The sequence below is a fragment of the Dryobates pubescens genome, chromosome 13 (assembly GCF_014839835.1).
Source record: "Dryobates pubescens isolate bDryPub1 chromosome 13, bDryPub1.pri, whole genome shotgun sequence".
NCBI lineage: Eukaryota > Metazoa > Chordata > Aves > Piciformes > Picidae > Dryobates > Dryobates pubescens.
In genome coordinates this window covers 571869-592956 of record NC_071624.1, presented here as the reverse complement: position 1 = coordinate 592956, position 21088 = coordinate 571869, and the positions used below count along the sequence as shown (strand labels likewise).

At 58.5% G+C, this 21088-nt stretch overlaps 1 protein-coding gene across 1 annotated transcript in view; it reads right to left on the bottom strand.

Moving 5' to 3' along the window:
- Positions 1-2056: 2056 nt before the first annotated feature.
- RSRC1 (arginine and serine rich coiled-coil 1) overlaps positions 2057-21088 on the bottom strand; it is a 147551-nt gene continuing 128519 nt past the window's right edge. Inside the window, exons 11-13 of the mRNA XM_054166456.1 lie at positions 4702-4808; positions 3093-3239; positions 2057-2169 (exon numbers count right to left, since the gene is read on the bottom strand). Coding sequence (XP_054022431.1) covers positions 2077-2169; positions 3093-3239; positions 4702-4808 — 347 coding nt within the window. The 3' untranslated portion in view covers positions 2057-2076. The remainder of the gene's footprint in view (positions 2170-3092; positions 3240-4701; positions 4809-21088) is intronic.

Sequence of the window (21088 nt, the reverse complement as noted above, 5' to 3'; positions counted from 1 at the left end):
CAGAGTGACTCAGTGTCTAAGCCTTGCTCCACAGCCTCACATCAGCCAGCTCAGCAACTTGCTCCTCTGTTTTCCCCTCCTTGGCAAAGGAGGGGAGGGAGAAGAGGAAATACCAACAATTAAAATAACCAGAACTGAGCTAGTTCTGCACTGAGCCACAAGGAGAGGTGGGGAATGTTTTACATTCTGGCCTGACACTAACACCCCTGGGCTTGCTTCTGGTCCCTGGAGGCAGCTGAGCCAGCCCAGCCCTGTGCCATACCTGGATTAAGCTGATCCCTCCTGCAGCAGGTTTCTGGAGTTCAAGGATCTCCACTAAAAATAACTTCCTTCTGGTAAGCTGACAGCTGGAAAGCTCTCAGCCTGGAGAGGGGTGGGCTTGGGTTACTGCTGCAGAAAAGGCCTCCAGGATCATCCAGCCCTGCTGCTGGCAGAGTGGCCCAAGCAGGAGCAGCAGAATTTGATCTGCTGCCTGGCAGGGGGTTCTCAGGCAGCACTCTGTGAGCTGCAGGCCAGCACTGGGGAATGAGAGCAGGGAGAGCATCTTGGAGCAGCACACAGCTCCTCTTGGGGCTGTTACCAGCACAAAACTGAGATGCTGGCTGCCTCCAAGAAATCAGCCCTGGGTAGTGACTGCTGCACTGAGGAGGTCTCAAGCCCCAGCCCAGCTGCTTTGATGGAGCCTGCTGGTGGCTGGGCAGCAGCCCCAGGGAAGTCACTCTGCTGATGTGGTCTCCAGGAGGCTTTGCTGCCTACCAGAACTCAGTTACAGCTTCACCTTCTCACTCCTACACACCTCCTCCTGGGGCCAGCTGTAAGGGAGGAACTTCATGCCACCAGTCCTGAAGAGCCCAGCCCAGAGCTGCTGCAGGCAGTGGAACAGCACCTGGGAGGCCAGGCTGAGGCAGCTGGGGCTGGGAGCTGGGAGCAGAGCAGCCTGAGGGATCAAGATGTGCAGGGCTGGAGCCAGGCTCTGCTCAGGGCTGGCCAAGCACAGCACCAGGGGCACTGGGGGCCAGCTGGAGCAGGGGAGGTGCCAGGGGAACAGGAGGGAAAGCTTTGTGCCTGTGAGGGTGGCAGAGCCTGGAGCAGGCTCCAGAGGGGCTGTGGAGTCTCACTGGCAAGAAGTCTTCCTGATGCTGCTGCCTTCTTCTGTGGCACTCCAACACCTGCCAGCCTTTGACAGAAGATGAATGATCCTGGAGTCAGATCCTCTCTCTCCAGCTCTGGCAATGGGCACTGGCAGCCCAGAAGGCCAAGGGCAGCCTAAGGCTGCCCTTGGCCTTCTGGGCTGCCAGTGCCCATTGCTGCCTCCTGCCCAGCTTCTCCCCAAGCTCATTTTTCACCCTCTGCTGAACATGTGTCCTGCTTCCAGCTGCTCCATGCAACCCTGCTGAAGGGCAGAAGAATTCAGTTCAAAGGATGCCAGAACTTTTCTCTTCCATCTGCTGCTGGATGCTGAAGAGCAGTGAGGAGGTGCTGGAGGCAATGTGAGGCACTTTGTGTCACTGCAGCCTCCCCAGGGCTGAAGATCCAAGGCAGGAGGATGACCACATCCACTCAGAGGAGCCCCTCGAGCAGGAGACAGCCCACAGACATTTGGGGGTTCAGCCTCTGCTCCCACAACACCCAGGAGAAGGAAGAAGAGCTCACAGCCAGGTGGTGTGTCCCAAGCCTGCAGGTGCCACAGCCCAGGGAGGTTGCACTTCTCTGAGGGCTCAGCTGGCCCTGACACTCTGATGTGGTCATCTGCCTCTTACCTCAGCATGGTTCTCCTTACTGTTGTGATGTGGAGGCAGCAAATGGCATCTCCTTGGGCCCTCAGGTTGGTGTTTGCATCACAGAGGAGCTCAGTACAAACCCAAACCCCTTCTTCTCTGGTAGCCTTCCTGTCTGCACCCACAGCAAGGAGTGCCGGGGGCCAGGGCAGGACAGGACATTCATCTTTATTGAGCTGCAAATCGATTCCCTCTGCAGTTCTTACAGAGCAGTAAAAGCCCTTCCAAGGACTAGAATCCAGCAGTTTGGTGGTGGAGCTCTCTCTCACAGCACTGCTGGAGCTGGGGGAGGTGCTGGCTAGGCCACCGGGCTGCCCATCAGCCTCTCCTGCCGCAGCGCCACCAGCCTCTGGAACCACTTCTCCTCTGCTTCTGCCTTCTCCATGAACAGCTGAGAGACAAGGGGAGAGGAAGGAAAGGAGCTGCAGAGTCTGCAGAGTCACAGAATGGCCACTGAGTTCCAAGCCCCTGCCATGGCCAAGGACATCTCCTACTAGAGCAGGCTGCTCACAGCCCCAGACAGCCTGACCTGCACTGCTGGCAGCCATGGGGCAGCTCCCAGCTCTCTGAGCAACCTGGGCCAGGCTCTCCCCACCCTCAGGGGCAAACATTTCTTCCATCTCTCCAGTCTGAATCTCTCTCTTGCAGTTCAAACCATGCCCCTTGGCCTGTTCCAGCAGACCCTGCCCACAAGCCTGTCCCAGCTCTCTGCTCAGCCCTTGAAGCACTGCAAGGCCACCAGAAGCTCTCCCTGGAGCCTCCAGGCTGACCAAGCCCAGCCCTCCCAGCCTGGCCTCACAGCAGAGAGCTTCCAGCCCTGCCAGCACTGCTGTGGCCTCCCCTGGCCCTGTCTGTGCTGAGGGCTCCAGAGCTGCCCCAGCACTGCAGGGGAGGTCTGAGCAGAGCAGAGAGGCAGAATCCCCTCCCTGCCCCTGCTGCCCACCCTGCTGGGGCTCAGCCCAGGGCAGGCTGGGGCTGGGCTGGCAGTGCTCAGTGCTGGCTGCTCTCCAGCTCTGCACCCCAGCACCCCCAAGGCCTTCTCCTTGGGGCTGCTCTCCAGCCCTTCATGCCCAGCCTGTGCTGACAGCAGAGGTTGTCTCAATCCCAGTGTGAGACCTTGGCTGTGTTGAACCTCATGATGTTCCTGCAAGCTCCTGAGCTTGGTTTGAAGAGACCTTCAAGATCATCCAGTCCAAGCCCTACCCCAGCACTGCCAGCTCAGCACCCAACCATGGCCCTCAGCACCACATCCACAGAGCTTTGAAAGCCCTCCAGGGGTGGGGACTTCACCACTGCCCTGGGCAGCACACTTACATTTGGGTGTGCCAAGGAGTTATCATCTTGATACTTGATGGCAGTAGGGATGTTGGCTGCTGGAGGCTCTTTGTCAGGAGCAGGGGGCTCAGCAGTGCCCAGCCCAATGCTTGCAGGCTCATACTGGGGCTCAGCAGGTTCTGTTGACTGAACAGAAACAAACACAGCTCAGTGTTGCACCCTCAGGCTCCCAAATGTGGCACTGAGCACTCAGCTTCCTTCCCAGCACAGCTTGTAGCCATGGAATGATCCTCAGGCAGTGTCCTGCTCTGAGCTGGCCCAGCAGCAGCTCTGCTGGGTGCTGGCCCTGCCCAGCTCAGGCCCTGCTCACTCAGGCACTGCCTGAAGCTCAGGGCAGCTTGGCACAGCCAGGGGCTGCTGCTAGCAGGGAGAAGCTGATGGGAACAGCTCCTGCCAAGGGCTGGGGGGCAGAAAGCCTCTGCCTCAGACTTGCCTCTGGGCACACCAAGGGCACTGCCACAGCTTGTGCCACACCTTGGGGGCAGGAAGGCAGAGGTGGGAGCTGTGGGGAGGAGCAGACAGCACAGGGGAGCCTCAAGTGCTCAGCAAGGGACTGCAGCCCATGGAGGGCATCTTCAGGAGCAAGCTGAGGGATCCCCAGGGTCCAGCCTCTTCCCTGGCTGCTGTCCCAGCAGGACTCTGTCCCTTCTGCCTTCCATCCCCATCCCTCTGTGCCTGAATCTGGTTCCCCTCTGCTGCTGAGTGCAGTCTGGGACTTGCCCAGTGCCTGCCCCAGCATCAGTGGTGCCAGTGGTGCCATCCTTGCCACAGGGCTTGGGTTCCATGTTGGTTTGTGTCTCTGTCCCTTGGCATTGTTCTTCTTCCCATCCCAGCTGGGTTAGTTCTTTCCCAGCCTATCAGCCTCTCTCCCTTCTGCCCTTTCTCTTCCCTTTGGGAAACAGAGGAGTTCCTGGAGAGCCTCTGGCACTGTTCTTGTGCCCAGCCCAGCCCTGACCCATGACAAAGCTGCATGAGCATCTCAGAGACTTCTGGAAAGGCAATGGAATGTGCTGGAGAACTCAAACAGTGAGAACTCAACAGCTCTGAGGGGCAGAAGGGGAAGCTGAACAATGCCTTCCCTTGCAGGAAGACAAAAGCATCCAAGCTCCCTAGAGCTTGGCAGCCAAAATGCAGGCAGAGTCCTGGCACCTGGGTGACTCACACTGGGGTCCTGGAAAGCTGTCTAAGAACAGCAGTTTGGTTTCAGGGAGCAAATCCCAGGATCCCAGCACAGTGAGGTCTGAAGGGAGCTCTGGAGCTCACCCAGGCCAAGCCCCTGCTCCAGCAGGGCACCCACAGCAGCCCAGGGCGGGTTGGAAGCTCTCCAGAGGAGCCTCCCCAGCCCCCCTGGGCAGCCTGCTCCAGTGTCTCCCCACCCTCAGTGCCAAGGATTTCTTCCTCATCCCCAGTCTCACTCTGCCCTGCTGCAGAGCCTCCTTCCCCAGCACACCAAGAGGACAGGAGAGGGGCTGGTGGGGTTCACGACTCTCAGCATCAATGCTCCTTCATCAGGGGAAGCTGAATGAAGAGCTCAGCCTCCACCTGGCTCTGGAGGCTCCTGCAGCCAGAGAGGAAACTGCCAGCTTACCTTCCTGACTTCTTTAGTGGATCTGAAGGTCTGGGGAACAAAGGAGTCGCTTTCAATCGCCTCAATTTCCTTGACTCGCTTCACTTGCTCCACCAGGGTGGCTTGGTCTGCAAAGAGAAGGGAGCAGTGGAGAGGACATCAGGGCAAGCTTTTGGTATCTGCTGCCTCTGAGCAATGCCTTCAATGTGTTTTACAACAGCTGATACCAGGAAGAGCCACTGGCAATGTGACCTCGGGTGCTCTGCTGCGGAGAGAAAACCTCTGCTGCAGGAAGAATGACAGCAGGGAGCTGGGCACAGCATTGCTCCTCCCCTGACAGCACTCCAGATGCTAAGGCAAGGAGCATGGAGGTGTCCTTGCAGGATTTATGGCAGGAGGATCTCCTGGACAATCATCAGATGGTAGGGCTTGGAAGGGACCTCTGGAGACCATCCAGTCCAACCCCCCTGCCAGAGCAGCAAAGGGTTTGGGCATGGAGCAGGAAACTCCACCTGGCTGCAGCAGCAAAACTACTGCCTGTGTGGAAGTGAGTCTGGCTTCAGCTGTGGATGGCCCAAGAGATGAGCCAGCACCTTTGCAGCACCTTTACATCATCTTTACAGGGAGGGTGGGGAGACACTGGAGCAGGCTGCCCAGGGAGGTTGTGGAGTCTCCTTCCCTGGAGAGCTTCCAGCCCCCCCTGGCCATGGTGCTCCTGGGCAAAGCTTCCCAGGCTGGAAGGGACCTGCAAGATCCTCTGGTTCCAAACCTCCTGCCATGGGCAGGGACTCCTCCTGCTAGAACAGGTTGCTCAAGGCCTATTCTGCAGGCCTGGAGCCTCCACAGCTCCTCTGGGCAACTTGTTCCAGTGCCTCCCTGGGTCACAGAATGTGAGGGGCTGGAAGGGGCCTCTGGAGAGCCTCCAGTCCAACCCCCTGCCAGAGCAGGACCATCTAGGGCAGGTCCCAGAGGAACACATCCAGCTGGGGGTTGAGGGTCTCCAGATAGCTGGCAACTGGGAGAGGAATTTCTTCTTCCTGTCTGCTCTAATGACAGATTATGGAGGGAGCAAAAAGCCTCCCAAGGAATAACATGCTGCAGTGCTTGGAATGAGCTCAGGGGCACTCAGAGGGGGAAGCTGGACTGGAGGGAGCACAGCCATTAGCACGTGGGGGGAGGTTTGGCTTTTGTTGACAAACACATTACTGGGAGATAAAACAGCTCCCAGATGCTGTTTGTCAGCTGCCAGTGGGGAGGGGAAAAGTATTTCATAGTAAAATCAACAATAATGGAGTCAGAAAGCAAAGAGGCTGCAGAGCAAGGATCAATCAATACTAACTCAGTGCAGGGCCAGGCTTTGACCAAGTTAGAGGAGGAAAAACATCAGCAGGGCCCTGACTGAGGGCTTGTTTGAGGCTGTTCTCTGTGAAATGGCAATTCCAGCACTGCTCACAATGAGCCCTCCTGTCAGCAGCTCCTGCCACGGACACTGCACCCTGCGGGGCTGCCTCTGCCCAGCTCAGCACCACAGACCCACCCCAGAGCCCAGCCCTAAGCCCAGCACTGCCCTGAGCATGGGAAGGGGTTTGCTGGGGGAGTGTTTGATGACTGGGTTCCTAGAGAGCTGGTTTGCTTGGGAAAGGCCTCTGAGATGGCTGAGAACAGCACCAACCCAGCCCCACCATGGCCACCCAACCCTGGCCCCAGGCGCCATGGCCACAGGCTTCTGGAACCCCTCCAGGGCTGGGGACTCCACCACCTCCCTGGGCAGCCTCTGCCAGGCCCTGACCACTCTGGCAGCAAAGGAATTGTTTCTAATCTCCAACCTAACCCTCCCCTGGTGCATCTTGAGGCCATTTCCTCCCCTGCTCTCACCTGAGACCAGGGAGCAGAGCCCAAGCCCCACCTGGCTGCAGCCTCCTCTCAGGGAGCTGCAGAGAGCAGTGAGGTCTCCCTCAGCCTCCTCTGCTCCAGGCTGGCAGGGGGCTGGAGCTGGATGATCTCTAAGGTCTCTTCCAACCCAAACCCTTCTATGGATCACTTAGAATCTAATTATTTGTTATTTTTGCAAAAGAATTGCTTACAAGACAGTACACTGCAATACACTTTCAAATGGGGGCTGTTTGACCTCAGAAGTACATCAAATGCAGTATTTAATGACAGGAATAGCCAAACCTAATCTCATTGCTAGCCAGAGCATCCAAAACATGGAACTTGGAGACAGCCAACTGAAACAGCTTTCAGGTTGAAGCTCTTTGCTATTTACAGAGTATAAACTACAAATGACAAAGACACTTCCAACCTCTTTGCTACTTCCAGCACCTAAACTGCATTCAATTAAAGGCAGGCTCAGAGGTGAGACCTCCAGCACCAGAGACACAAACCCAGGGCAAAGCAGCCCCAGCTGAGCTGCTCCTGCAGGGCTCTGCCTCAGCAGAGAGCTCCCTTCCCACCCTGCCTCCCTTCTCCTGCCCAGCTTGACTTGGCTGAGCAGCGGCAGCTCCTTGGGGATGAAGGACTCCTCACCCTTGGTTTTGGCCTCCTCACCCCTGCTTTTGGCCACCTCACCCTTGGTTTTGGCCTCCTCACCCCTGCTTCTGGCCACCTCACCCTTGGTTCTGGCCTCCTCACCCCTGCTTCTGGCCACCTCACCCCCCTCTTTTTTCCACCTCACTTGTTTTGTCCACCTCTCCCCTGGTTATTTTTCCATCTCGCCCCCAGTTTTGTCTCCACCTCACTCCTGGTTTCAGCCACCTCACCTCTGGCTTTAGCCACCTCACCTCTGGCTTTAGCCACCTCACCCCTGGCTTTGGCCACCTCACCCCTGGCTTTGGCCACCTCACCCCCAGATTTATCCACTCCACCCCAGGCTTTGGCCACCTCACCCCTGGCTTTGGCCACTCCACTCCCAGTTTTGTCCATTTGTCCATTTGATCCCTGGCTTTGGCCACCTCACCCCCAGATGTATCCACTCCACCCCTGGCTTTGGCCACCTCACCCCTGTTTTGGCCACTCCACTCCCAGTTTTGTCCATTTGATCCCTAGCTTTGTCCACCTCACCCCTGGTTTTACCTACTTCACCCTGGTTTTGTCCACTTCAGCCCCAGTTCTGCCCACTCCACCCCTGGCTTTGGCCACCTCACCCCTGGCTTTGACCACTCCACTCCCAGTTTTGTCCATTTGTCCATTTGATCCCTGGCTTTGGCCACCTCACCCCCAGATGTATCCACTCCACCCCTGGCTTTGGCCACCTCACCCCTTGTTTTGTCCACTCCACTCCCAGTTTTGTCCATTTGATCCCTAGCTTTGTCCACCTCACCCCTGGTTTTACCTACTTCACCCCTGGTTTTGTCCACTTCAGCCCCGGTTCTGCCCACTCCACCCCTGGCTTTGGCCACCTCACCCCTGGCTTTGACCACTCCACTCCCAGTTTTGTCCATTTGATCCCTGGCTTTGGCCACCTCACCCCCAGATTTATCCATTCCACCCTGGCTTTGGCCACCTCACCCCTGGCTTTGGCCACTCCACTCCCAGTTTTGTCCATTTGTCCATTTGATCCCTGGCTTTGGCCACCTCACCCCCAGATTTATCCATTCCACCCCTGGCTTTGGCCACCTCACCCCTGGCTTTGGCCACTCCACTCCCAGTTTTGTCCATTTGTCCATTTGATCCCTGGCTTTGGCCACCTCACCCCCAGATTTATCCACTCCACCCCAGGCTTTGGCCACCTCACCCCTGGCTTTGGCCACTTCAGCCCCGGTTCTGCCCACTCCACCCCAGGCTTTGGCCACCTCACCCTGGCTTTGGCCACTTCAGCCCCGGTTCTGCCCACTCCACCCCAGGCTTTGGCCACCTCACCCCTGGCTTTGGCCACTTCAGCCCCGGTTCTGCCCACTCCACCCCAGGCTTTGGCCACCTCACCCCTGGCTTTGGCCACTTCAGCCCCGGTTCTGCCCGCTCCACCCCTGGCTTTGGCCACCTCACCCCTGGCTTTGGCCACTTCAGCCCCGGTTCTGCCCACTCCACCCCAGGCTTTGGCCACCTCACCCCTGGCTTTGGCCACTCCACTCCCAGTTTTGTCCATTTGTCCATTTGATCCCTGGCTTTGGCCACCTCACCCCCAGATTTATCCACTCCACCCCAGGCTTTGGCCACCTCACCCCTGGCTTTGGCCCCTTCAGCCCCGGTTCTGCCCACTCCCGCCTGGTTTCCGCACCTCGCCGCCGGTTTCGTGCAGCTCGCCCCCCGTGCCGCCCCCCGGCGCCGGCTGCAGCGTCCCGGCCCCGCACAGCCGTTAGAGGGAGGCAGCGGCACGCACAACGCCGCCGGCCGCATCCTGCCTTTGTCTGCTCCAGCGGGGGACCCGCGGCTGCCAACCCGGCCATGCCAGCCCCCGCGCCCCCCGCAGCGCCCCTGCCAGGCGACCACCGGCACACGGCCGGGAGGGGAGGGGGCTAAGCATCCCAAGCAACACCTTTCAGCCAGCACCGAGCTCCCCCTGAGCCTCCCGCTGCTTCCCCATCCCTCCTGCGAGCCGCAGCATCCTTCCAACGCTTGGCCACACTGCTCCCCGGCCCTGGGAATTCCACAGACACAACTTTGGGCTTTTTCCCTTTCCCCAGCCGAAGTCACAGCAAAACCCACCCCCAACAATAAAATAAACCAAAACCAGAGCAGCTGAGGGCAGGGAAAAGTTTTGACTCTTCATTTGTATTCCAGCTTGGAATCATTAAGGTTGGAAAAGACCTCTGAGGTCACCAAGCCCAAGCTGCAGTAATAACCATAAAAGTTAATGCTAAGTGCTCTGCCTCTCCACTTGTAATGGACTCCAACAGCAAGTTTAAGTAGCCCAGGACTCGCTGGGCAGCAGCAGAGTGCTCACAACTCGATGCTTTAGTGCATTAAGGAGCCCATTCATAGCCATTCTAATTAGAGGGGTGGGCTTCCCACTATTTCCAAGCACAGCTGGACACTAAGGGCTTTTGCTTGGCAAAGGAATGGAAGGATTGGGGATGAAATCCAGCAGAGGACACGAGGGGAAGCTTGAGATCTGGGTGGAAGAGCTTCCTATTGAAGCAGTCTAAGAAGGTTTGGGTCTCTGTTCTGGCCGTGGAGCTAACCTCCAGGCAGCTTACCCTCACCTCTGAGCCAGCCACACCTGCAGCTCCTCCAGACACTCCCAGCTTCAAAGAACCATGGAGTCATGGAATCAGAGAACCATGGAATCAGAGAGCCATGGAATCATAGAAGCCTAGAGCCAGGGCATCCTGGAATTGCTTGGGTTGGAAAAGTCCTTTAAGTTCATCCACTCCAACCTCCAACCCAACCCCACCATGGCCACCAAACCCTGGCCCCAAGTGCCATGGCCACAGGTTCCTTGAACCCCTGCAGGGCTGGGGACTCCACCACCTCCCTGGGCAGCCTGTGCCAGCCCCTGACCACTCTGGCAGGAATGAACTTTCTCCTAATATTCGACCTAGCCCTCAATTTTGAGGCTTTTTGGGGGTGGTTGGAAATATTCCAGGGGAAAAGTGAAACTTACCTTAATGAAGTTGTGGGACACAAGTTCACATCAGTTTAAATGGGAAGGGACTGAAGCTTGAGGAGGACAGACTGAGACTGGAGATGAGGAAGAAATTCTTTGCAGTGAGGCTGGGGAGAGCCTGGCACAGGCTGCCCAGGGAGGCTGTGGCTGCCTCCTGCCTGGAGGTGTTGAGGGCCAGGCTGGCTGAGGCCCTGAGCAGCCTGTGCTGGAGGGAGGGGTCCCTGCCCAGGGCAGGGGGCTGGAGCTGGATGAGCTTCAAGGTCCCTTCCAACCCCAAGGAGTTTGGGGTTCTCTGATTCTCAAGTGCTGGAAGCTTTCCTTCTCTTCACAGAAGGAGGTGTGGAGGGCAGTGGTTGGAAATGAGAGCAGAGCAGATTGAGACTGGATGTGAGGAACAAGCTCTGCCCCAGGAGGCTGCTGGAACACTGCAACAGGTTGCCCAGGGAGGTGTTTGGGGCCCTGTCCCTGGGGATACTCAAGGTGATGCTGGACTGGGCTCTGGGCAGCCTGCTGCAGTGCAGGATGTCCCTGCTGGGGGCAGGGGCTGGGCTGGGGGAGCTCTGGAGGTCCCTCCCAGCCCAGCCCCGGCTGCGATTCCATGACCAAGCAGCAGCCGGGCGGGGGCCGGCCCTGGGTCCCCCTGGGAGAGCCTGCAGAGGGCTCCCCACGCTTGTCACCGTGGCCAGCATCCCAGCCCGGCTGCTCTGCTCTTCCCCTTTCCCCCTTCCCCCCAGCACAGAGGAGCAGAGCTGTAATTCAATGCTCAATTTACCCTTGTCTCGCAGGAGATTTTTCCCCGCTAATTGATAGAAATTAAGCCATTAATCAAGCCACCAGCCATCGTGCAGAGCAGGGGAGATGAATACAAACTTTCATCATAACCACCTTCCCCATTTTAGTGTTCATTAGCATTAATTTTTAATGCAATTATGCTATTCTTTTACGCTGAGCTCATAAATTACTGCTCCTTTGTTGCCGCCTGGCCTTGTAAAATCCAAGGTAATGCTTTGTGCTCTGATCTTAAAGGCAATTACTGAGTTCCTCTATCTGCTATAGATCTCCAGCCCAAATCACCTCTGCATTGTATGGACAAGCTCCTGGCTCTGGCTGTTACACCACCCCAGCACACAGAACAATCTGTCTGGGTTAAACCTGCCCCCGGATCTCACAGGCAGATAAACGAAGCTGCTTCCCACCCCCCCGGCCCGGCCACACCGCCCCCGGCCAGGGAGCCAACGGCAGAGCAGCAGCAGTGAGAGGGCAGCCTGCAGAGAGGAAGAATGGGAGGGACCCAGGGGGAGTAGAGAGAGAAAGGTTACCTTGCACAGAGGTGTGCTGGGGAAGGAATCAGGTCGATAGCTGGCCCTGGGCTGTGCGTGGAGCACTCCATGGCACGTGGGGATGGAACTCTCCAGGGAGCCAGGGAGTTGGTTTGGTTGGAAAAGACCTCCAGGATCACCCAGTCCAACCTCCAACCCAGCCCCACCATGGCCACCAAACCCTGGCCCCAGGCTTCTGACACCCCTCCAGGGCTGGGGACTCCCTGGGCAGCCTCTGCCAGTCCCTGACCACTCTGGCAGCAAAGGAATTGTTCCCAGTCTCCAACCTCAGCCTCCCCTGGCACAATTCCAGGCCATTCCCTCTCCTTCTATCACCTGAGACTAGAGGGAAGAGCCCAAGCCCTACCTGTCTGCAGCCTCCTCCCAGGGAGCTGCAGAGAGCAAGGAGGTCTCCCTCAGCCTCCTCTGCTCCATGCTGAACACCCCCAGGGCCCTCAGCTGCTCCTCCAGACCCTTCCCCAGCTTCATTGCCACCTTGTGGGTGTTGAGGTCTTTTCAAGGACCCTTTTTATTGACACCTCAGCAAAACAGTGCAGAAAGGCAAAGGGAGGCTGGCTGCACCTCCCCAGTGATCATGGCTTTGTTTAATTGCATGTTACAGGGTGCTGACCCCACCAGCTCCTCCCCAGAGGCCCCAGGGCCGCAGCCTGGTTTGGGTGGGGAGGGACTTGGAAGATTCATAGAATGGTTTGGGTTGGAAGGGACCTTAAAGATCATCCAGTTCCAACCCCCTTGCTGAAGGAGGACCCTGCTCAAGGCCAAGCCTGCTCAAGGCCCCAGAGCTGAGGTTTAATGTGTCTGGTTTAGCTGTTCCTCAGCATCATGTGTGGTGCCACTGTGATGCTCGGTGTCAGTAACTTCCAGGCTTTTATCCCAGTCCATATATTGATCCTTGGGAAGACATCAGGGGAAATGCACAGCAGCTACAACCACCTCTGGTTGCCCTCAAACACTGCCTACAATTTAGCTGGCTGAAGGCAGAAGGCTGGAATGGGAGACTGGCAAAGGGCTGCTGGAGTGGGAGCCTGGCAGAGGGCTGCTGGAGTGGGAGCCTGGCAGAGGGCTCCTGGAGTGGGAGCCTGGCAGGGGGCTGCTGGAGTGGGAGCCTGGCAGAGGGCTCCTGGAGTGGGAGCCTGGCAGAGGGCTGCTGGAGTGGGAGCCTGGCAGAGGGCTGCTGGAGTGGGAGCCTGGCAAAGGGCTGCTGGAGTGGGAGCCTGGCAAAGGGCTGCTGGAGTGGGAGCCTGGCAGAGGGCTGCTGGAGTGGGAGCCTGGCAGAGGGCTGCTGGAGTGGGAGCCTGGCAGGGCTGCTGGAGTGGGAGCCTGGCAGAGGGCTGCTGGAGTGGGAGCCTGGCAAAGGGCTGCTGGAGTGGGAGCCTGGCAGAGGGCTGCTGGATTGGGAGCCTGGCAGAGGGCTGCTGGAGTGGGAGCCTGGCAGAGGGCTGCTGGAGTGGGAGCCTGGCAGAGGGCTGCTGGAGTGGGAGCCTGGCAGAGGGCTGCTGGAGTGGGAGCCTGGCAGAGGGCTGCTGGAGTGGGAGCCTGGCAGGGGGCTGCTGGAGTGGGAGCCTGGCAGAGGGCTGCTGGAGTGGGAGCCTGGCAGAGGGCTGCTGGAGTGGGAGCCTGGCAGAGGGCTGCTGGAGTGGGAGCCTGGCAGAGGGCTGCTGGCCTGCTCGGGAGGCTCCGATTCTGCTGCTCTCTCCCCTCCAGCTGCTGCATCAACTAACGCTGCTCACACCAGGCGAAACACCTGCCCAGCACCAGGGGAAGAGGATCCATGGGTTTCAAACCCCATTTCATCCAGGCCTCAACCAGCACAAGTGAGACAGTTCTCAGCTAAGTGTCCCTGGTGCCATGGACTCACTGCTGTGCTGGAGGAGGCTCTGCCTGCCGGGCGGGGAGCGCGCGGGCGGCGCTGGCACCGCCGGCAGCCAAACCTCCTCTTTCTTCCCCCAGAAAAGGCTCCCCAGGGGGGATTCTGGGTTAAGCAAAGGGATGTGATTGCTGTGAACCTGAACCAAAGGAATCATCTCTAACTCCACAGGAGCCTTAATCCACCCTCTTACCGGTAGGCCACGGCCACAGGCTCTGCGCCGAGGTGCTCCGGCTTGGCTCCTCGAGACGCAGGCAGCCCAAGCACTCAGTGCTGCCACAACGCTGCCCCAAAGAGCGACCCCCAGACAGTCCAGGAGCATCTCCTCCAGGCTCCACTGCTGACCCACTCTGTGCATCACTCTGCAGTGCCCTGAGCTCCAGGTCAGGACACGCAGGTGGCCCTCACAGGCAGGCTGCAGGTGAAGGTGTTCCGCACTTCACCGCGGCATCGCCTCCGAGCTCATCCAGCCCAGCCACCACCACCATGCACACCGAACCCTGCCCCAGGCTGCCATGGCCACACATCTCCTGAACACCTCCAGGGCTGGGCACTCCACCACCTCCCTGGGCAGCCTCTGCCAGTCCCTGACCACTCTGGCAGCAAAGACCTTGTTCCTCATCTCCAGCCTAACCCTCCCCCGGGGCAGCCTGAGGCTGTTTCCTCTCATCCTGTCACTTGCTCCTTGGGAGAGCAGACCAAGACACACCTGGCTCCAACCTCCTTTCAGGGAGCTGGAGAGAGCCAGGAGGTCTCTTCCTCAGAACTCCTTTTCTCCATGCTGAACCCCAGGTCCCCCAGCTGCTCCTCACCAGACCCTTCAGCAGCTTTGTTGCCCTTTTCTGGAACCTGCCGAATGTGCCTGGAGTGAGGGACCAAGAGACTATGTAGACTCTGCCCTTATCCCCAGTCTATCAGTCTGCTTCTGATGGAGCTCATAACACTACAGCTCCTGAAACAGGCTTCAGACATCACTGCATGAAGGAAAAAACAGCCCCCAGAGCAAACCAGACCCAAAGCAAGGCAGGCAGCAGGGCAGGGCTGCTCCCTGAGCAGGAATCCTCAGCACCTTGGCCTCAGACCTTCAAGCCAGAACCATTCCTGTCTTAAACCTGAGGCACCAGAACTGCATCAGCCACAGGATCTGGAGAGCTCTTGTAGAGGCCACTTGCAAACCATCCTTTGGAATCCCTATTGCTGACCTTGTCAGGCCAGGGCTTAACTTCTCTTCTATCTGCCCAGGTTATGCCTTGCTCTGCTAACACCTGCAGGGAAGGTTTCCTAACCCATCCTGCTCTGATATCCTGACTTGAGCTGCTTGTGAGTTTGCCAAGCCTGAAATCCCACAGTCCCAGCAGGGCAGGGGCTGGAAGGGACCTCTGGAGCTCACCCTGCCCAAGCCCTGCTCCAGCAGGGCACCCCCAGCAGCTTGCCCAGCAGCACAGTGCCATGGGGGGTTGGAAGCTCTCCACACCAGGAGACTCCACAACCTCTCTGGGCAGCCTGCTCCAGGCCTCCAACAGCCTCACACCAAACAACTTTCTCCTCCTGCTCACATGGAACCTCCTGGCTGCCACTTTGTGCCCAGTGTCCCTTGGCCTGTCCCTGGGCAGCACTGAGCAGAGCCTGGCCCCAGCCTCTTGCCCCCCAGCCCTTAGCTCTTGCTGAGCATTGCTCAGCTGCCCTCTGGGGCTGCTCTTCTGCAGGCTCTCAGCCCCAGGGCTCTCAGCCTTTGCTGATCCCAGAGCTGCTCCAGGCCCCTCAGCAGCTCCCCAGCCTCCCCTGGACTCTCTCCAGCAGGTCTCTGTCTCTCTTGATCTGGGGAGCCCAGAGCTGGACCAAAATAGTCCATCTGTGGCCTCACACAGGGGTAGAATAGAAGGGGCAGAAGAGCCTCCTTTGACCTGCTGCCTGCACTCAGTACACCCCAGGAGACCTTTGGCTTCTCAGCTGTGAGAGGCACACTGCTAGGCTCCTGGGGAACTTGTCCCAGAGCCTTTCTGAATGTTCCTCTGCCCCCACGCTCTCATTGAGCTGATCCCATTTACCAGCTCCCAGGATGGAGCCTTCCTGGGGCACAAACAATCCATTTGTGCTTTTTCCCTCAGCAGAGCCCCCCCACCCCCACCCCCACCCCGCCAGGCTGCCTGGGGACTGGGGCAGGCTCTGCTGCCCCCATGAGCACCATTCCTTACCCTGGGGCTATATTTAAGTGTAACTGGAGAAGCCTGGAGAGGGCTGGAGGCAATTCAAAGACTCAGCAAAGAGAGGAAAAATCCCCTTCCTTCCAATTGTTAGTGGGGAACACAATTAGACCAAATTCCTTCTGCAGGGAATGTGTGCAGTGAAGTCATTTTCCCCATGCCCCAGCACAGGGAGCCCCTGCAGGCCTCCCCCTGATGGAGAATGGGGGCACCGTGCCCCTCCACATCTCTGCTGCCTCTTGGCTTGAACACTGCAAGCCAGGCTCAGCCCAAGCCAAGCCAGCCCCCAGCTCTGCTCTTCCACTTGCTTTGGAGACAAGAGCACAAGTGTGGAGCCCTGCGCTCGGCTCCGGGGCCTGCCCCTAGGCAGGACAGAGACCTCTTGGAGGGGCTCCAGAGGAGGCCATGGGGATGGTGTGAGGCCTGAAGCTCTCTGCTGTGGGGCCAGGCTGGGAGGGCTGGGGCTGTGCAGCCTGGGGAAGAGAAGGCTCCAGGGAGAGCTTCTGGTGGCCTTGCAGTGCTTCAAGGGCTGAGCAGAGAGCTGGGGACAGGCTTGTGAGCAGGGCCTGTGGGACAGCCCAAGGGGGCATGGTTTGAACTGCAAGAGGAGACTCAGACTGAAGGCAGAGAGACTTCACCCTGAGGGTGGTGAGAGCCTGGCCCAGGCTGCCCAGACAGGTGCTGGAAGCCCCATCCCCATCTCCCCTCACCTGAGACTAGGGAGGAGACATCACTCAGCTACAGCCTCTGCTGTGGGGACTTTGCTGACACTCTGTACTTGGGAGAGCTGCCTGCAGCCTCCCCCTCTCAGTTACCATTGTGGATGGCACCTTGAGCACCATTCACTTAGGCTGTGCTTCACTCCTCCTGCCTTACCCAAAACTCCATGGTTTGTCTTGGCTCTCAGCCTTGGCTGCTCACAGAGCTGCTCCAGGCCCCCCAACAGCTCTGCAGCCTCCCCTGGACTCTCCCCAGCAGGTCTCTGTCTCTCCTGAACTGGGGAGCCCAGAGCTGGACCCAGGACTGCAGCTGTGGCCTCACCAGGGCAGAGCAGAGGGCAGGAGAACCTCCCTTGCCCTGCTGCCCACACTCTTCTCCATGCAGCCCGGCCACCTTTGGCCTCCTTGTCCCCAGGGGCACACTGCTGGCTCATGGGGACTTTGTTGTCCCCCAGCTCCTTCCCTTGGAGCTGCTCCCCAGCAGGTTCCCCCTCCCTGTGCTGCTGCAGGAGGTTGTTCCTCCCCAGGGGCAGGACCCTGCCCTTGCCCTGGCTGCACCTCCTGAGCTTCCTCTGCAAACAGCTCTGCTAGAAGGCAGGAAGGCAAAGCCTCACCTTCAAACCCTCCTTCTACAACCCACTGCAAACCACTCCAGGACTCTCCTCTGCAGTGTGCTGACTCCCTGTGGCAACCTGCAGACCTCCTGGCTTCAGGACTGGATGAAAGGAGACCTCCCCCTCCCCACCCTCCCCCCAGAAACAAGAAGCTCCTTTGTGCATGGAGCCACCTCAGGAGCTGAGGCCAGCACCCACAGCCCCTGACAGCACTGCTGGCTGTAATGGTTTGTGACTGGATTGATTGCTCCCTGCCAATAGGTGACTCAGCCTTGCAAATGCATCAGGCCTGTAACCAGCAGCTATTAAGGCCATTGATTTTCTGATTCCAATTGATAGCCACCAGGCCAAAGCTACACATCAATATTTGCCTAACCAATGCCCCAGGGCCAACACTTCTGACAAATGGGAACCTCAGCAGGCCAAGCTCTGCCCAATTAATGGCAATCTAAAGACCAAACCTCAGAATTTAAGGGAAATATTTAATGAATGGATGAAAATGCCCCCAGAAAACCCCAGATGTGAGCTCCTCTCCTCTCCTGTGCACTCAGGCTGGGGAGAGCCTGGCACAGGCTGCCCAGGGAGGCTGTGGAAGGGACCTCAGGGAGCATCCAGCTCCAGCCCCCTGCCCTGGGCAGGGACACCTCCCACCAGCACAGGCTGCCCAGGGCCTCATCCAGCCTGGCTCTGAACCCCTCCAGGGAGGAGGCAGCCACAGCCTCCCTGGGCAGCCTGTGCCAGGGTCTCAGTGAGGATCAAACTCTCCTTGGAGCTATTGGAACATCTCACTGCTGGTCAAACCACTTCACAGCAATTTAAATTCAGTTCAAGGAACTCATTTGATTTGTCATTGAATCATTAAGGTTGGAAAAGACCTCTAGGCTCATCCAGTCCAACCAGCAACCCAGCACCACCATGGCCACCAAACCCTGGCCCCAGCTGCCATGGCCACAGGGTTCTGGAACCCCTCCAGGGCTGGGGACTCCACCACCCCCCTGGGCAGCCTCTGCCAGGCCCTGACCACTCTGGCACCAAAGACATTTTCTTCTGATATTCAGCTTAACCTCCCCAGGTGAAGCTTGAGGTCATTTCCTCTTCTCCTATCACTTGTTCCTTGGGACAGAAAGCCAACCCCATCTGGCTCCAACTTCCTTGCAGGGAGCTGCAGAGAGCAAGGAGGTCTCCCTCACCCTCCTCTTCTCCTGGCTCAACCCCCCCAGCTCCCTCAGCTGCTCCTCCCCAGCCCTGTTCCCCAGACCCTTCCCCAGCTCTGTTGCCCTTCTCAGGCCCTGCTCCAGCCCCTTCCATGTCCCTCAAAGCCACTTCTGCAGAGTGCCAGCATGCACTCGAAACCCCTCTGGAAGAGGCCATCTTCTGCAGGCATGAATCACAGCCAGGCTTCAGGAAGCCTTTGGAGTCAGAGGCTATTTCCCAGCCACACCAGCCTATTCTCTGCTCATCAAACTGCCACTCTGCCTCCCATTTGTTACAGCAAGCCCAGGCAGCAAGTGGGGAAAAGGCATCCGGGAGGCTGGGAGGACAGATTGGCCACCCGGGGAGGGAGCTCATTGCAGCCCATAATGCTTCCAAGAGGGAGCTGCTGGGGACCTCTGCTGATCAATAGAGGCCTATATTAGCGCACTGATCATTTTTACCTCGGTGGCTGGGGCAGGGCTGCTGACAAACAGCAGCTCCTGCTGTTGTGTTTGCTCTGTCCCCTGTAGGGCTTCATCTCCGGGGTCGTATTTCAGGCAGACAGCCCCGGGCCGGGCAGGCAGCAAGCAGCCCTTGAGCAGCACAGTGCAGCTCTCAGCCTCAGCACAGCCTCCTGCTCTCCAGCCTCACAGGGTCACAGATCTGCCAGGCTTGGAAGGGAGCTCAAGGCTCAGCCAGCCCCAGCCCCTGCCATGGGCAGGGACACCTCACCCCACAGCAGGTTGCTCACAGCCACCTCCAGCCTGGCTGCAAACACCTCCAGGCAGGAGGCTGCCAGCAGCTCCCTGGGCAGCCTGTGCCAGGCTCTCACCACCCTCATGGGCAACAACTTCTTCCTCACATCCAATCTCAATCTCCTCACTTCCAGTTCTGCTCCATCCCCCCCAGTCCTATCCCTCCCTGACACCCTCAGAAGTCCCTCCCCAGCTTTCTTGCAGCCCCCTGCAGATCCTGGGAGGCCACAAGGAGGTCTCCTGGGAGTCCAACCCCCTGCCAGAGCAGGAGCATAGAGTCCAGGGCAAGTGGCACAGGAATTAACCCAGATGGGTCTGGAAAGTCTCCAGAGGAGGCTCCACAACTCTGGGCTGAACAACTCCAACTGTCTCAGCCTGGCCTCACAGCAGAGGGCTTCCAGCCCTCACAGAATCACCCAGGGTGGAAGAGACCTCCAGGATCATCAAGCCCAACTGATCACCCAACCCCACCTAATCCACCAGACCATGGCACTGAGTGCCTCACCCAGCCTGAAGCACCTCCAGGGATGGGGACTCCACCACCTCCCTGGGCAGCACATTCCCAAGGCCAACATCTCTGTCTGTGAAGAACTTCTTCCTCCCCTCCAGCCTAAACCTCCCCTGGCACAGCTTGAGACTGTGTCCTTCTGTTCTGGTGCTGGGTGCCTGGGGGAAGAGCCCAACCCCCACCTGGCTACAACCTCCCTGCAGGGAGTTGTAGAGAGCAAGAAGGTCTCACCTGAGCCTCTTCTGCAGGCTAAGCAACCCCAGCTCCCTCAGCCTCTCCTCACAGGGCTGTGCTCCAGACCCCTCCCCAGCTTTGTTGCCCCTCTCTGGGCACCTTCCAGCAGCTCAATGTCCTTCTTAACCTGAGGAGCCCAGAACTGGACCCAGGACTCAAGGTGTGGCCTAACCAGAGCTGAGGTCTATTGATGCCCTTCCTGACCAGCTCTGGGGAGGAAGCAAATGGACAGAGAGAGTGAGCAGAGAGGTTGGCACACCTGCAGCACCCTTTTATCCTGCTTTCCTGTTCATTTGGGGATCTTCTCCCTGCCAGGCTGCACTTTGCCCCTGCACCTGCCCCCAGACTTCCCCTTGTTCTGCCAGTCTTGACTCCTCTCCTGCTCACTTTGCATTAGGAGATGTCAACAAAAGGCTTAAACACAGATGAGAAAGGCTCAGAGCCTGTGCCAGATGCTGCACGGCCCCCTGAGACAGCCACAGGGCTTGGTGGCACAGTAAGGAAGCAGCACTCGGCCCAGGGGGCAGCTGGGGCTGCAGACCTGCCTTTGGGGGGAAAATGGCCAGGACTGGGAATTACAGGTTTGGAAGGGCAGTCACACAACTAATGCACAGCTGCACTCATGGAATCATGGAATGGTTGCAAGGCACCCCAGGGAGCATCCAGCCCCAGCCCCCTGCCATGGGCAGGGACCCCTCCCACCAGCACAGGCTGCTCAGGGCCTCATCCAGCCTGGCCCTGAGCACCTCCAGGGAGGGGGCAGCCACAGCCTCCCTGGGCAGCCTGTGCCAGGCTCTCCCCACTCCTGTAGATAAAAGCTCTCATGCCTGAATATGTGCTCTGTAGAAACCCCTGTGCCTAAGCACACCACAGCCTCCTCCTAGGGAGAGTGACAGAGGACAGCCCAGACAGAGTCTGTGTGGTGGGGAAGGGGCTGCTGGCCAGGCCCTACCCAGAGGGTGGTAGTCAACACTTCCTCCTCAGGCTGCTAACCAGTCACAAGTGGGGACCCCAGGGATGGATACTGGGCCCAGGAATTGTTTGGGTTGGAAAAGCCCTCTGAGGTCACCCAGTCCAACATCAACCCAGCACCACCATGGCCACCAAACCCTGGCCCCAAGTGCCACAGGTTTCCTGAACCCCTCCAGGGCTGGGGGCTCCACCAGCTCCCTGGGCAGCCTCTGCCAGGCCCTGACCACTCCTGCAGCAAAGACACTTTCCAGGTCCTTGACACAAGGAATGAACCTCAATAAAATGTCCTGAGCATAAAGGATGAGCTCAGGTTGGACCTGATGCACTGCAGGGCACCTCAGTGTCCCTCCCTGCCAGGGAGGAAGGCACTTCCACTTCCACAGCTGCCTGGCTCTGACCTCAGGCAAGCAAATCCTGCTGCAGCACATCCAGCCTGGCTCTGGAATCTCCACTACA